Raw genomic sequence first — 15,673 nt, 5'->3', positions numbered from 1 at the left:
AGAAAAAGTCCGCCAATGGAACATGGCTAAATTTGATTCCTTTTGAAGTAATGTTTGGTTAGTCTTAGTTCTTTGTATTTAGTATATTTTTTGGCTCAACCTAGATTATAAAACAAAATGTATGAAAGATCAGATTTTTTTTAGCCAATTGTATCGAAGTAATACAAGTTTGGAACTTATTAGTTTTTATAATTTTAACCTGTATTAATTGGCTTATAAAGAATTAATTTAATAATTGATAATTAGTTGATTTATGGAGCTAACTTTTAAGACATTTTGTCCAGTTATTAAAATTTAAAAAAAAAATTCAAAGTTTTTTTTTAAGAATATTTTTATAATTATTTAGCCATTATTATATATTTTAAGACATGTGATTAAATCAAACAAGATTTAGCTGAATTTCAGTTACTTCTCCAGTTTTTTAAGTTTTATAACTGAAACAAATGGTTCAAAAAATTTGTAACTTTGTGTTTTTCATGTTGCGAAAAGTGTGTAGTGGTGGTGCTTCGCACTCTCTAGCCTCGTGCCGAGCTTTCATCCTTTCAGTGGGTCGATAAAATGAGTGCCAAACATACTTGGCGACTAGACACTGGGTTCTGCGTTCGGCTGCCCACCCAGCCAGATCATCTACTCTTGCACATATGATTCCCAGGGTAAGAAAACTGTGGTGGGCACAGTAGGCCTTGGTCCTCTACAGACTGTCACGCCACTGAGTTTAATTTTAGAAGAATGTTTAATAAACATGTCATGCTCCAAATAATTGAAATCTGAATTGTTAATCTAAATATATTTTTATTGGTTCAATTGATGTATAATTAATGTTAGGTTGTTTAAGTGAAGATTTAAAGATCTTACCTTAACATGTAAAACTTGTATTAATTATGAAGAGAGACAGAATAACCATTAATAGAAATTAATAATTTCTAAGCTTAGAATTATGGAATTTCTCAGGATACTTTCTCTTCTAGTTTGTTGCTTCATTCGTCCTTTCTATTATCTTAGAATTACTTTTTGTGTAGTTTTGTGGAAATTTTGAAAATATATATTAGTGTTAAAAGTTAACATTGGCATTTTTACACATAACTGATCTTGCATGCTAGGCATGGTATAGGTAATTAATTACTTTTTAAAAAAATGACAGTTAATGTATTGCATTTTTGCTCCTTTCTAATATTATGTTTGTTATGTTCGTTTTTATATTTTATTTTGCATAAGTCCAACCAGGTTAGATTATATGCCTCCCTGGATTTCACTATGCTAAAGAGATATCTTTTGTTTACTTACTATCTTAAATTAATTTTTTAGGTAGCTTGTTCCAAAAGATGACAATTTGATATGTTTTATTTTTTATCAATAGTTTGCTTAAGAGGATGCTGTCAGTTTTAAACAAATTCCGATGTGACTATTTTGTTTTTGTTTCAAATTGTTAGCAGTTTTATATATTTAGGGAGAAAAAAAATTTTCTTTTCTCAGATTTTTACATATAACTGATCTAGCATGTGTCAACATACTAAGCATGGCTATAGCTAATTAATTACTTTTAAAAATGACATTTGATGTATTACATTTTTGCTCCAGATAAGTTATTTGTAGATTTTGCTTCTGATAAGTTATTTGTAAGTTGCAACTGTTTTTATATTTTATTTTGCATAAGTCCAACCAGGTTAGGTTATGTACCTCCCTGGATTTCATTATGCTAAAGAAATATCTTTTGATCTTACTAAAGATCCGTGATGTTACTGTCTTAAATTAATATTTAAGTACATAGCGTGTTCAAAAGATGACAATTTGATATATTTTTTAATCTATAATTTGCTTAAGAGGATGCTGCCAGCACAAGGAACGCTTCATGGAAAATTCTATTTATTCGATGTTGGTAATTTTAAGTATGTAGAAAAAAATCAGTTATTGAGATTCATGTTGAATTATTCTAACGTCGATTACAATTATTAGTCATAAAAATGTTACATTTTATACAAACTTTAAAGCTCAGTTCTGAAACTTTGATCTTTCCATTATTTAAACAGTGAAGGTGTCTTCACTTGTGCCAAATTATGTGTATAATGGCGTCCTTTTAAGCAAAATTTCTGCTTTCAGACTATTTGCTTACATTTAGAATAAAATAGTGTGATGCATTTGAAATTGCTTCAAATCAGTGAACTCATCTACACTATAAGTGAGTGGAAAAGAATCTATGTTTAGATGAAAATTGCTGTAAATATACATTTACTTAGCGTTGCTTACATTATGCATAAGTCCAACCAGTATAGGTTTTTCATGTACCTCTCTGGATTTTATTATGCAATAGAAAATTCTTTTATCTTATAGGTCTTGAAAGGTTTTTTCAGATGTTACATTTAAAAGATAACAGGTTACATATTATAGAGTTCTTGGTTGTTATATGCTTTCAATTCATTGCTCATTACATTGTAGAATATCAATTGCATTACATAATATAAAATTTTAATGTCTATAGTGAATGAATGTCTTGACTAATTAGGGATATATTTTTCTTTTGCAGAAAGGTGGATTTGGACGTGGTCGTGCTCCTCCCCAATAATTTTATATGTATATAAAGAAAAAAATTAATAAAAAAGTGTCTACAAAATTTTGTTTGATCTTTTTATTTTTAGTAGATAACATGCAATGTACATGTATCATATTGAATTTAATAATATGAAAGGTATGTATGGTTATTTATGATAGCATGAAAATATTTTCTTTAAATTAACAGACTGGTGGTTTAGCTTAAAGGTAGATTTGAACTAATGTTTCTCTTGGATATACTATTTCCTTGTCTGATAAGATAACATAGAAAAACTGGTTTTTCCCTGCAGAGAACACTTGGGGCTAATATAAGACTTTTTCATGTTAAAGTGTAGAATCTACTGTAAGTCGTGAGGTTTCAAATACTAAAAAAATTAATTGAAATGAATTCTAGTAATTAAAGGCATTTAATTTTCTCCAAATATACTAACAAGGTTCCAACGGTCCTTAAAAACTGCTAAAATAAGGGCCCTTTAAGGTACTTAATTTTTCAGCTTTCCTATAGTTAGTTGATAGGAACAATTTTTTAAAACAAAATGTCGTTCTTTTATGACTTAAAATTAGATCCTGCATCGAGCAGGGCTGATTGTGCTCCGGAAAAATCCGGATTTTTCGCTAACAGTGATCCGGAGATCTAAGGTCCAGACGTTTCAAAAAATTATTGATCACGGAAGTTTCCGGAAATCAAATTTTCAAAAGTGGAATTTAAGAACACATTTTATTTTATTTGCTTGTAAGGGAGAGCCAGAGAGATACTTTATAAGCTTATATTCATGATTAATATTCATTTTTTATCAGTAAATAGTTGTTATATTCATAAACTCAAAAAAGAAAGACATATTTGTAAATTTTAATTACNGTGGAATTTAAGAACACATTTTATTTCATTTGCTTGTAAGGGAGAGCCAGAGAGATACTTTATAAGCTTATATTCATGATTAATATTCATTTTTATCAGTAAATAGTTGTCATATTCATAAACTCAAAAAATGACATATTTGTAAATTTTAATTACTTCTCCAGGTCATCATAGGTATGTGTAAAATTTTTGATATATTTTAAGTAAACTAAGAAGTATTGCGAAAAAGGGGAAAAAACGTTGTTTAAATATTTTTTCAATTTAAACTTCTTTTTTTATTTTAAACTCTGGAAATTTTCCGGAATTTTGACTTGGGCTCACAATCACCCCTGATCGAAGGTAGAGAATTTTTGAGAGATGAGAAGGTGAAACGTTCTAAAAAGAAAAGGATAGTGTGGACAGGGGGATCCTGCATATGAAAGAGATTGGTTGCATTACAATTAGTTCATGATTTTGACCAGATTGTTTAGTAACATTATGTAATGTTAATTCCTAATAACAGGTTTGGCTGGAAATAATTTTGTGTAAGGCTTATCATAAAAGTAAATATAACGCATTTGCTATTAAGTAATTTCAAAATAAAGTTTCATACCGTTTTCAATGTTTTTCATAAAATTTTATTATTACAGGAATATTTTATAATAAAAGAATACCACGTATTGTTTTAAACTGTTAATTTGGGATNCAAACTGTCATTTCCTTGGCTGACCCTCCCATCCAAAAGCTGACCACATAGAGCGTAAATAATTCCCTTAACAGCAAACGGAAGAAAAGAGGGGAGGCATTCCTTTTGTCTGACCCCTGCCCATTTCAGGGGGAACTCCTTTAAATATGTTTGCCCATCTAAGAGTAAAACTATTTCAAGTAAGCGCCACCAAGAGGGTTAATTACTTCTCCAGGTCATCATTGGTAAGTGTAAATGGTACAGGCATGTGTAAAATTTTTGATATATTTTAAGTAATCTAAGAATTATTGAGAAAAAGGGGGGGAAAACGTTTAAATTTTTTTCAATTTAAACTTCTTTTTTTATTTTAAACTCTGGAAATTTTCCGCAATTTTGAGTTGGGCTCACAATCACCCCTGATCGAAGGTAGAAAATTTTTGAGAGATGAGAAGGTGAAACATTCTAAAAAAAAGGATAGTGTGGGCAGGGGGGATCCTGCACATGAAAGAGATTGGTTGCATTACAATTAGTTCATGATTTTGACCAGATTGTTTTGTAACATTATGTAGTGTTAATTCCTAATAACAGGTTTGGCTGGAAATAATTTTGTGTAAGGCTTATCATAAAAGTAAATATAACGCATTTGCTATTAAGTAATTTCAAAATAAAGTTTCATACCGTTTTCAATGTTTTTCATAAAATTTTATTATTACAGGAATATTTTATAATAAAAGAATACCACGTATTGTTTTAAACTGTTAATTTGGGATCAAAAAATAAAATATCAAATCATAATAATAGAGAATAACAATGATAAAGAAATATTGCTAGTGAATATCTATAAATGATGAAAAAATAAATTAATTAGTTAATTAAGGAACCTTATCAATTTTCTGGCCATAGGAATATGTTCATACATATGAAAAATCATTTTAAACCTTTTATATGTTTCACAGAGAACTAATAAAAAACGTTGGTTTGAAAATTATAAATTTATTTCATATTGAAATACATTTTATTTCATAAAAATTATTTCCATGAATTTAAAGCAATATGTTAAGTCTAATGAAAAAAAAGTGGAATGATTTAAGGTGATCGGACTTAATTTAGCATGACAGAATTAAGAAAACTCACATGCATAACTCTAATTCAACATTTTAGCATTAATAAACTTAATTCTATTGTTCAATAAAATTATTAAAAGTAGAATACGGATTAGCTTCATGGATGATGTCAGATTTAACAATCTGAAAATGTTTTTTAAAAAAATCCGACCTGAGTTTTCGAAAATTGGCTGGTACTTCTTTGGGGAAATCTTTTAATAAAATTTTTTTTATATGTATTCCAGATCTTACCTTATAATAAGAAAATTTTTATTATATTTTTCACTGTCACTGGTGGTATGTGTATATTCGATGATAAAGAGACCTTTTTTTTTTAAATAAAAGGTTTATTTTTTTTTTTATAAAAGCAGACCGACTGATTTTTTTGTTGGGAAAATTTAGTGCTAGAACACTAATGTTTATATATTAATTATCATATTTGCCACCAACTTGACTGAATGGATCATGGTATATGACAAATCATTTAATAAAATTGTAGTCATATTATTGAAAAATTTTTGTTCTTATTTCGGCAACTATTTTCATCCTTTATGCTACTAAAAGCAACCCTGGTTAATCTCACTTTTCTCAAACTGTTAATATACCAATGAAGATAAAACTGAATTTGTCATGATCTATTTCTCCTACGTAAAATGTTCTGGGTATCTACGCGCCTGAAAAGTCAGATTTCGGTATTGAACAAAATTTGTCATGATTTTAACTATTTAAAAAAAAAGTCATGGATTTAGGTAGCTGAAAAATCTCATTTTAAAAATGGAATTTACCTCCCCAATTTCACAGTGTTCCGAATGTCTGAATTAGTAATAAAATCCCCAATCACAGGTCACATTTTATTAAAATATAGAATGTTCTTATGGTGTTTCATTAAAAATTAAGGCGTTCTTTCAAAAAATGAATGAAAGAACATCATTTATAGAGTTAATTATCTACTTACTTTTATCTTAAACTTCTGCGATTTCAAATTTTTTTTAGTTTATCAATTTCAAATTCTAGCTGAAGCAAGTCATTCAATTGCGAATTTTTTAAATTGTTTTTCAGCATGTTGCCCGCGATTCTGCCACGGGTCTTTGAGAGTAACCAGCAAGTGGTTAAAGACTAATTCTGCCTGCTTGAGCAGATAAAGGAAAATTATTAAATTTATTGTTGTGTTTTTGTATTGTAAATTTGTCGAATAGTAACTTCGGTGAGTCATGAAAAATTCTTGGAATTAGTCATGGATTAGAAAATCTAAATTGTAACAGATACCCTGTTTCTTTGGTTAAAATTCTTAAAATAGATAATGTTTTATTTAAAATAGCATAAAAATAGGATGTATTTTTGAAATAGTTATTTATTATCGCTGAAATGAAGGCAAATCGTTTGCACAATCGAGGAAGGACAAACCTATGTGGAAGAATTAAAGTTTTTTTTACAACGAAATATAACAGTCTAACGTATAACTAATTTAAAAAAATTGTATAATAGTCTCAATAGAATTTTGTAGTTCTTATAGGCTCGAAATAACTCAGAAATTTTACCCGTCCTCTTCTGAAACTAACCCGTAGCTTCTAAATAAATTAAAACATAATTTTCTCTTATTTATTACAAACATTTATATAAATTGCACAATGAATTAGTAGTTACTAGGATTACATTATACAGTAATAAGAGAAATACTAGGTTACTAATAGATAATACTCCAGATAACTTGACTTTAAAGTCAAGTTATCTGGAATGTCAATTTATCCGAGGGTACTACGTTTTTTTAAATAAATCAAATATGACGTTTGCCAGTTCCACAATCAAACCAAAGATTTACAGAGGTTTCTGCACAGAAATCTGAAAGGGGTTTTGTAAGATCATTGCTGAATAGATCCTTCAACTGCTACAGAACTCCTAGACAGAGAAAACATCAATTCCACCATACGCAGTATGTTGCTGTTTTCTAGATTAGAGGGTCATTTTAGATGTGAGGTCCTAAACTCTTGTAAGGTAACTAAAATTGAAAATGTATCACGAACATTAACGGGAAAATGGCCTTCCGCGCGGACGTCGGATTCGAGAAATTCGTTGTCCGCGGGGAATTTTTGAGCCCTGCCTTATTGAGTGTAACAAGCAGGGTAAGCCCACATTTTCTTAATTTTGCTTATTATTAACTCTCTAATTTTGTTATTTACTTTATCAATAAATTTAACAAATGACAAGAGTTTCCAATTTAATAATTATCTTCTCTAGTCACACAAATGCATTCATGTTTTAACACTAAACCTTCAATAGCGGTCAATTGACTATTTTTAAGATATGTAAAAAAGTTCTTTTTTCAACATCTTTTTTTTCCTAGTAATCATAAGGCACGAAATTATTTTTGGCTCCAAGTGACATTAGATAGTTATTTCTTTTATGGGTGATTAAATATATACAATACCAAGGATGTTATAAATGCGGAACAGAATCTCGAAAATTTCTGGTCTCTGGTGTATTTCGCCGTTTATGTTGATCGTCGAATTCTATACCTCAGTTCAAAGTGTTTTTTTCAGGCGTGTTTTCTAATTACTATGATTAGGTTGATTCAGGCACATTTTGCTTACTGCAGAGCCGTTTTTAAGGATGGGCCCCGAGTTCTGATGGGGCCCCTGAAAAGTCTAAAAATTTAATTTTTTTTTATTTATTTTTAACTCATTTATTATTTATAACTCAAGAGGGCCCCCAGATCCCACTTATTTTAAAGTTTTTATTCAGATTGTTTTTTCTTTTTTGCATAGTCGGATGCTTTTCAAAATCTAATCGAAGTGTTTACAATTATAAAATAATTGTTATTCTTCACTTTCCTAACCAAAAGAGCAATAAAACGCTTTTTCCACCGATGAAAATATCCCCACTTTCGTAGCTACCACCCACAGAGTTGTCAAGTAGCCTCCTCACTTTACACTGTGAGAAAATGTTTTTAGCTTCTTGATATTGCCTAGGAGCTCTTTTTTCCTAACTTCGGAAATATCAGATATCCACAGAAACACCCTTTTGTTTGATTTCTGGTCATAAATTTCTAAGAAGAAAACATTTCTAGGGCTGTAAATAGGGGGAGAGTCTTGTTAGAACCTGTCTTGAGATTTCCATAGTGTCTTTAAATTGGGACTCCTTCAATTCAAATTTTTTTCTCTTACAAAATTTAGATATTTTTTCTAATTTATTATAAAAGCTTTTTTTTTTCCATTAATTATCCTAAATGTTTCAACTGGCTTAATTGTTTAATTTATTTAATTATTGTAGTTGATTCAATTTTGCTATTTCTCAAATCAATCGTAAGAGAATGAAATAGGAATTTCTATATCAAATTTTCGTAGGATATTAAGAAGACATAAATCTTTAACGTTGGAGGTAAGCAAATATGTCTATTAAATCAATTTAGGTAAATCAATTTGATTTTAGGGAAAACGTGAAAGGTTTGCGCAGTTTTTTATATATACATTGAAATTTTTTTGTCTATTTATTTAAATGGCGGGCCAGTATTCAATTCGCTCTTTGACTGGCCTGTTTGCCAAAACTCTTGATTTGGTCTGTTCTGGATAAAATGGATACAACAAATGTAATTTTATTCTAATTTTACTTACTGCTAATAGACAGAAACAACATATGATTTTGTTTAATAGAGCATTGAAATCAAATGATCATCAGCTAAAAAACATGAGAAAAAAATTGTTTAAAACTACGGTAAAACCAAATTTTCCATGTTTCCCCTAAATATGAAATATGTTTAATTTGTAATATTATATTTCGTACACTAAATTAATTTATTTAGTTAGCTTATGGTTTTAGTGTTTATTGATCATGTTTGTTTCTATTTTTAACTCCTTTTTGTTGTTATTATGTGTTTAAAGTTAATAAGGCTTCTCAATTTTTTTATTAATAAGGTTTTTAATTTCCTAATCAAAGTCGATAGAATTTCTTAAAATTATAAATCGAAACTATATATTAAATTTTGACAGCTTTGTTTTTCTTTTAAATGTGTGCATTTAATTTATTGTAATAAAAATAAATAAAAAAATGGAAAAATATAAATAAATGACTGAATAAAATAAAAAACTTCGTTGTCATATCATCTTTTAAATAATTTGAGTATTAATAAATTATTTAAAAATAAGCAAATTTAAAAGGTAAAAATTTTTTTGATTTGTTTAAAGGGTAATTATGCTCCATCATTCGATCATGAGACTATTTAATATCTGTTCCTAAGAATCAGAACTCTTTTTTATTTTATTTTATAGGAAAAATGATATATACTTAATACTTTCATGTGATATGCTGCAATTTTAAATACCTAAAAGATTATTGAAATTGTCAATTCAAAAAACAATTAATACGCAAAAAAGTAGTAAAAACATAACTGTCGCAAACAAATTAACATTAAGTAAGAACGAAACAAAAGTGATATCAAAAGATGCTGAATCACTAGTGAGAAAGGTGGGATGAAAGACATCGAAACCAATTTGATTGAACATTAAAACTAGAAGGTGTTTCTAAAATCCGGAAATCAATTAGGCTTCAATTTTTTTTCGTCACGAAATTTATCAGGGGCTATTCGTTGGATTTCAATATGGGTTATGTTTTTTCTTAGATTAAATATTAAACATTAACAAATATTTGTCTTTTAAAACCTTTCACTCTATAATAATTATTAATTCTATATTCATTCTATAATAATCTTATAATAATTATTCTTTAATTGTAATTCTAAAACTAATTGCTAATTGATATAAAGCTTTAGTGTGTTCCATTGATATATTAAATGTCTTCCATCGGCGGAGCCCCGATATTACGATTAAAGTTTAGTAAGGTAATTACGAATATTATAACCTACAAACAGACTATTTTTAAAATATTTAATTCGAGGAATGTAGATTTTTCATCGTTTTATCATTTTCAATCTTTAATGCGGTTTTATATCCGACAGTTAAATTTGCAGTCTTTGTGTTATATCTAGTCTAGTTTTGATTTTATTTTTAGTGCATATACATAAGCTGAAAATGAATAAGATAAGCCGAATTATGATTTACTTCTAAATGATCTGAAGATACTTGATATAAATGTTAAAAATGGTAATTTGGAAAGCATTTTTCAAGAAAGTCAAGTATCCAAATGACTTAATTTATTAAATTATAAAAAAAAAATTTAAAAATATCCTCAAGGCAGGTGTGTATATTTGGGGCTGATGATTATGAAATCTAACACAAAACTGTGAGATCGTGGGTTCTATTCCAGCTGAAGACACTTTTTAATTATTTCTTAATACTGAAAAATGTTTTTTTTATTTTTTTAAGTACGCATGTTAATAACCAATAATTTAACAATTATTTAAAAAACTGGAAGGCACCACTACCTCTTCATTTTGCTCACTAACCCTCGTGGTTGCTTCTGCATTCATTGCAGGTTAAGAGGAAAAACGGTTTATTTCCTTTTTTTTTCTACAAAAATTACGATTGAATTACCATTTACATTTAGAAGATAATTAAATTTAAGCAAATAATAAAATTGGTACCAATCAATAAAATTGGAAAATTGGTACCTGCCGCAGAGTTATTACTCAATAAAGTTGGACTCATGGGATAGAGTTTCATGAATTAGAGTTCCCTTGGTATCAGACTAGCCGTGGGAGGATTTCGTGCTTTTCCTCTACATGTAACTCAAATGCGGGCTAGTTCCATCAAAACGTCCTCCACGAAGGCAAAAATTTCTTCCATTACTTGATCTAGGAGTTCTCTTGTCTGCTGGATTGGGTTCAAAATTACAAGGCTCCGGAGTTAAACATTAGTAGTAGTAAACTCGAAATCTGGTGGGTTGCTCAATGATTGTTATAAAAAAAACTAATAATTTGGCCACGATAGCTTGGTTGATGGTAGGACTATGGACTCGTGTTCGTGAGAATGGGAGTTCGAATTGAGCCGGCCCAAGTATAAAATGGTGACTGGTGCATGTTAAATCTGTCGGGGTCATAAACTCCTCCGAGTTCTCTTAACAATTCAATACCTCTGGGTATTGATCCAGGAGTTTCCTTCTCTTCTGGATTGGTTTCAAAATTTCAAGACTACGTAGTTAAACATTGGCTCCAAATTGAGTCAGTCTTTCAATGGCGATTATTAAAAAAAAACTAATTATCAAACTGCATTTTCTTGTATTTTTAATAACTCCTTGCATATTTTCTACACACCTTCATAATTTTATGTTTCTAAGTCTAACANAAGGTAACAAAAATTGAAAATGTATCACGAACATTAACGGGAAAATGGCCGTCCGCGCGGACGTCGGATTCGAGAAATTCGTTGTCCGCGGAGAATTTTTGAGCCCTGCCTTATTGAGTCAAATAAGCAGGGTAAGCCCACATTTTCTTAATTTTGCTTATTATTAACTCTCTAATTTTGTTATTTACTTTATCAATAAATTTAACAAATGACAAGAGTTTCCAATTTAATAATTATCTTCTCTAGTCACACAAATGCATTAATGTTTTAACACTAAACCTTCAATAGCGGACAATTGACTATTTTTGAGAAACAAAAAAGTTCTTTTTTCAACATCTTTTTTTTTCCTAGTAATCATAAGGCACGAAATTATTTTTGGCTCCAAGTGGCATTAGATAATTATTTCTTTTATGGATGATGAAATATGTACAATACCAAGGATGTTATAAATGTGAAACAGAATCTCGAACACTTCTGGTGTATTTCTCCGTTTATGTTGATCGACGAATTCTGTACCTCAGCTCAAAGTATTTTTTCAGGCCTATTTTCTAATTATTATTGTTATTAGGTTGATTCAGGCACATTTTGCTTACAGCTTCGAAATAAGTATTTAAACAAGTCTGTATGATAATCGTTAAAAAAAGTTTTCAAAATACTCAAGAAACAAAGAATCAAGACTCAATTCTGTTAGTTGACTGGGGAGGCAAATCTGAAAGCTTTAAAGAAATTTCATATTCAACGTTTTTCAAAAATGCTAAATCTGTCACTCAATCTATTTTAATACAATAATTTATATTGTATGTCGTGGTCTCCTAATGTGTAAAATCGGGGTGAGCGTAGCGTTTTTTAAAGGTGCTTTTTTTTTCATTGGGTGTTTTTAAAAAGTGCTTAATTATTCCTTTTCTAAAATGAGATTTTTTCTTTACCATATTGATTTTCGACACGAATTATTCAAAAAGACGTTCTATTCAACGTTTTCATAATTTATTCAACACCAATCTATTTCGGCGTACCGTGGGTCCGTAGCGTATAAAAACACCATTCGTTTTACATGTTTGATAAAATACTTGCTGGTCCACCTGTGCGTGTACTGAGCTAGATTCAGTGAGAAGATTTTTGCCTTCTCATATGCAACTCTGCTGCATTTTGCAGGAGATACTCAATTTTAGGCTTCATTTTCTGCCCTTTGGAATCAAACCAAAAAATCTCAATCATCAAGTATATGTATTAGTACTTTAGTTGGTCAACTTTCTAGTCTATACAGCTGAACATCAATCGAAAGAACAATTTCGAATATCGGTCTTATTCATACAGAACTGAAAAATGAACTTAGAGTACAGGGGGCTTCAAAACTATTTTTTTTGTTTGGGGAAAAGTGAAAAAATGGAAGTAAATGAAAATTGATTTTATATATAAGGAATGTTAAGTGTTTTTTATATGTAAGATTATTGTTTTTATGTTTTTGTTTTCAATAATTAAACAAATTAAGAGATTTTATAAATTGCAATTTGACACATTTTATTTATAATTATTTCATATTTTACACTCCAAAATTTGGGTTCTTGATAGCAATTTTCAAAATAAAAGGAGTTTTATGTTAAAATAATTCAAAAACATAATTAATGAATTTTACATGCATGTTAATTTAAAAATACTTCATATTTATAATAGGTAATAGTTATCCTTACAAGAAATTTTGGGTTTTTGACAATTGTCAAAAGTTTTTTTTTTTTTAAAAAAAGACAAATAAAACTGCCAATTGTCAAAAACTTGCCAACCTTGCCTTATTATGATATTTTTTTTAAGTGCTTAAAATATTTTTGAGTGCTTGAAAAAAGCTTATTTTTTGTTGAAAAATCCGCCCTGTAAAATGCAGTTTGAATTTCTGTGTTTGGCAGGTCTGGTTTATGAAAAGCGTGAACCGGCTTGGTATTTTAGGATTAGGCAGTTTTATCATTGAAATTGTAATAAAATTTACTTGCAATTTTATCCATAAGATTTTTCTGTAATGCATAAGCTCTAGAAGATCGTGTGAGCCAAAACCAATGTAAGAAAATTAAGATAACTAAAGCAAGGGTTGCGATGTTTTCATTGTTTAAGCTTAAGTTAAATGGATTTATAAATGTAAACAGTACAATAAAAAAAATAGACGTAATAAAATCTGCAGTAACCTGAATTTTCACCACTACTACGCCCTGTGCTTAGCTTTATATTTTTACCATACAAATTACTAGTATAGTTATTATAACAATATCCAAAATTTTTCTAAATAAAATGTTGTATTCTCATAAGTATAAAACAAAACCTCACAAAAAAAATTGAGGGAAACTTAAACATGAATTTCCGACTCAAAAAAGGGTTGTAACCGCAATCTGAAAAATGTGATTATAATAATTGAACGAGAAAAGCGGTTGACGCCTTAATGCTAATTTCTCATATTCTGTATATTGTCTTATCTCTGAAACTGTCTTACTGAACAAGGCAAAGCATGCTATAATAAATTTCGTTTATCCGTAGATGCTAAATATATAAAACGTAATCAGTGAAACTTCCAGGATGGAATTTTTTGCGTAGACTTAGTGTTGAAGAAAACTTGTAGAAGAGACCATCAAAACCTCTCCTAGAGACCTAGCAAACCTCCACACCAAATGCGGAAAGCTCAAATAAGGAAACACAAAAATAAATAAATAAATATCGAAACAAAATATATTAATAAAATAAATATGTAGAGTCATGTGTGTTCAAAATATCTGTGAGTGGCTCTTATATAGAGGGCTCTTTTTAACAGTCTCGAAAGAGATTGACAACCTCATGTTGCGGTCAAAATACACTAAAAACGATGCTATCAATGATTTATTTTTAGAGATAAATTAGGAAAAAAAAAAGCTAGTTTATAAAAACTAAGTATCTTAAACAAACAACTATCTTCTCATTTTTTATTGAAGTAAACTAATTTTTATAATATAAAATTTAATGCAAATTTAGTGAAAACATAATTGTTTATTTTTTTAAAATAGTTCTATCATACACATAATTTGTTTTTACACAGTTATATCAGATGTGGTTATTTTTTATAAACGATAAATTTAGCTCAGCGATCCATTTTTTATGACGCCAACACGGGCATTTCCGCATCAAGAAAATGACATCTGGTAAAATTAAAATCGCTTGCGAAAAGTCTGGTACCTCCGATAACATTTTGATGTCAATGGAGGTAACCCCTCAAGAACGACCAACCTCCATTAACGACCATTTTATCTTTTGTGGAATAGAGAATGGTTGCTCCAGAGATTTTTCACTATATGTAAAACAAAACTTTTTTTTATAATTCATATTTTTTTAAATTTCTTATAGAACTTTGAAAGTTTTAAACTAGTTTATAACTTTTTTATTTTATAATTCATATTTTTTTCATTTCTTAAAGAACTTAGAAAGTTTTAAACTTGTTTATTCTGTGATTAGTTAATTTATTTATTTTTTAATTTTCTTCTTTGTGTTGATTCATTTTCATAAGCTTAAAAAAAAAAGAATATTTTTCATTCTAGTTTTGTTACAGAGTTTTTCGGTCAGTGAGAAAATTTAAACTAAAGTTATGATAAATTTAATGCAGTATTTAACATTCTGAACATTTTAAAGTTGTGAAGCAACCAAGTGTAAACTATACAAATGTATTACTTCATGCATTTAAATACTATAAGAACTTTACTGTCGCAGATCAACACAGAAGTTTCTGCTAGTATGGCTTTTAGTTATTCATGATATGCATCGATAATAATGATATAGTTTTTTTTTCTTTTATTCTTGTTGGAAAATAGTCTTTTCCATAACATATCAAGAACAGCTTTAAAATTTTTCTCAGCTATAAAAGCAGGGAGAAAAAAAAAAACGTTTAGTGCATTATTATTTAATGTAAGTTTACTGTCTGAATCTTTTATAACATGTTAACAGATAAAACTTATAGGTTTTAATCTATTTTCTTGACTAATTTATGGAAAACAAAAATGAAGATTTTTATGCCTGTAATGGTCATAGGACAAAGGAAGTCTTGGCGTATGAAGAAACTTTTCAACTAAAATATTGAGTTTTCTAGACTTAATTTTTGACGACATCAGATAACATTCATAGTAATTTAAGAAAATCAGCAGCTATTTTCTTCACCTATTATTTATAATGTAAGAAATGGTGCAAAAATATGTTTTTTTTTCTTAATCAAAAACACATTTTTTAAAATAAAAACGGCAAATATTATATATTTAGGGGTCATTGT

At 28.9% G+C, this 15,673-nt stretch overlaps 1 protein-coding gene across 3 annotated transcripts in view; it reads left to right on the top strand.

The window, feature by feature from the left end:
- The window catches only part of LOC107456407 (small ribosomal subunit protein eS10B), a 48,467-nt gene that overhangs the window by 7,045 nt on the left and 25,749 nt on the right, over window positions 1-15,673 (top strand). For 2 of the 3 annotated variants that reach the window (XM_016074263.3, XM_043039867.2), the window contains exon 5: window positions 2,522-2,608. In XM_016074263.3, coding sequence (XP_015929749.1) covers window positions 2,522-2,560 — 39 coding nt within the window. In that variant the 3' untranslated portion in view covers window positions 2,561-2,608. Of the gene's footprint in view, window positions 1-2,521; window positions 2,609-15,673 lie in introns of those variants that run through there. The other variant, XM_071177147.1, reaches the window with a different exon arrangement.

The sequence above is a fragment of the Parasteatoda tepidariorum genome, chromosome 2 (genome assembly GCF_043381705.1).
Source record: "Parasteatoda tepidariorum isolate YZ-2023 chromosome 2, CAS_Ptep_4.0, whole genome shotgun sequence".
NCBI lineage: Eukaryota > Metazoa > Arthropoda > Arachnida > Araneae > Theridiidae > Parasteatoda > Parasteatoda tepidariorum.
This window is presented reverse-complemented; position numbering and strand designations above follow the sequence as displayed.